General features: G+C 33.9%; 1 protein-coding gene across 1 annotated transcript in view; it reads right to left on the reverse strand.

Annotated features, from left to right (window-relative positions):
• Positions 1-286: 286 nt before the first annotated feature.
• Positions 287-1285, reverse strand: part of SOX4 (SRY-box 4) — a 38836-nt gene continuing 37837 nt past the window's right edge. Inside the window, exon 2 of the mRNA XM_011381538.2 lies at positions 287-394. Within this exon, the coding sequence (XP_011379840.1) occupies positions 287-394 (108 nt within the window). The remainder of the gene's footprint in view (positions 395-1285) is intronic.

The following is a 1285-nucleotide window of genomic DNA, read 5'->3' on the forward strand; positions in this document are numbered from 1 at the left end:
AACAAATAAAAAACAAGGAATGCACCTAGAGAAATACAGGTTTAAACTGACTTTAGACCAAGACTTTGCTTCCTAGTGTTTCCATATCTCATTCCCCACAACTTTTGCCTGGATGCCCTTAGGTTGACACTGCAGTTTGAGCTCCTTATCTAAGACCAGTAATCACAGTGTCATACAATCCATTTCACGTCTGCCTTCTTCCTTAGTAAAGCAGGCAAACAAACTCATTTCTCCCGGAACTGGGACAGACACCCCTTTCAAAATAACCAGATGAATCATGCCTACTTCATATCCTGAACAAATCTAGAGCCTCTTCCAACAGTCTATCAACAGAAACCAGAATACATGCAGAACTAGCTTCTATCGTGAGCTCTCCTGTTAACTGTTTCAATTCCTGAGGACAATTTAAATGCCATGTCAATGAAATAGACACAATTAAGAAACAACACTTAAATCTCTAGTCTTTATTTACTCAAAACTATTAGAAAATCTCAGAAATTTATAAAAAAATAAAAAGGAAAAAAAGAAAGAACAGTGGATTGTTTAAGATTCACTATTAATGCTTTCTCTTAAGATCTATACTCTTTCCATTTTATTTTATAGAAGTACTGAAAAAGTAATCATATCTTAGATTTTCCAATGGCTATTCCTTCTCAGTTTGGGGATTCATAGAATGAAAAACTAAAACCTCTGTAAATGAGGAAGATTATTGAATACCAATATTATTACTGTGATTGCATATTAAATCTACCCCTGATTTTCCTGGCCAAAAACCATAAGTATAACAGGATGTGTTATGTAACCCTCCTTGTCTGATTGAAGGAGTAAAAGGAAGCATATCAATTGTTATGAAGAAAATATTTTCCTGGTACTAAATTCCAAAGGAAAGCTTTTATAGATCCATGTACAAAGAGATTCTGAAATATATACAGGACAATATCATGAATTGCTGCTGGACAATTTTTTTAGTAAACTTTTATAGGCCTCACTTTTTTTTAAACAACCTTATGAGAAACAACACTTTTACAAAATAGTATATGCATACTCAGTTCATAAGGGAAGGCTTGAACTACGGCAATAGGAATGGAGAGGAAAGGATGAATAGGAATTAGTAGTGACTATTTGGAAATAAGGATTTGAAAGAGGAGATAGTGCAATTACCCTTCCTCTATTCTCCCTTAAATCCTGACCTTTCTCTAGGCAGTACCATTTCTCTAGCATCCTTCAATGAATTAAAAGTATAAAAAAAAACAAAACAAAACTAGTCCTTTGCCACAGAAATACT

The sequence above is a fragment of the Pteropus vampyrus genome, unplaced genomic scaffold, assembly GCF_000151845.1.
Source record: "Pteropus vampyrus isolate Shadow unplaced genomic scaffold, Pvam_2.0 Scaffold440, whole genome shotgun sequence".
Lineage (NCBI taxonomy): Eukaryota > Metazoa > Chordata > Mammalia > Chiroptera > Pteropodidae > Pteropus > Pteropus vampyrus.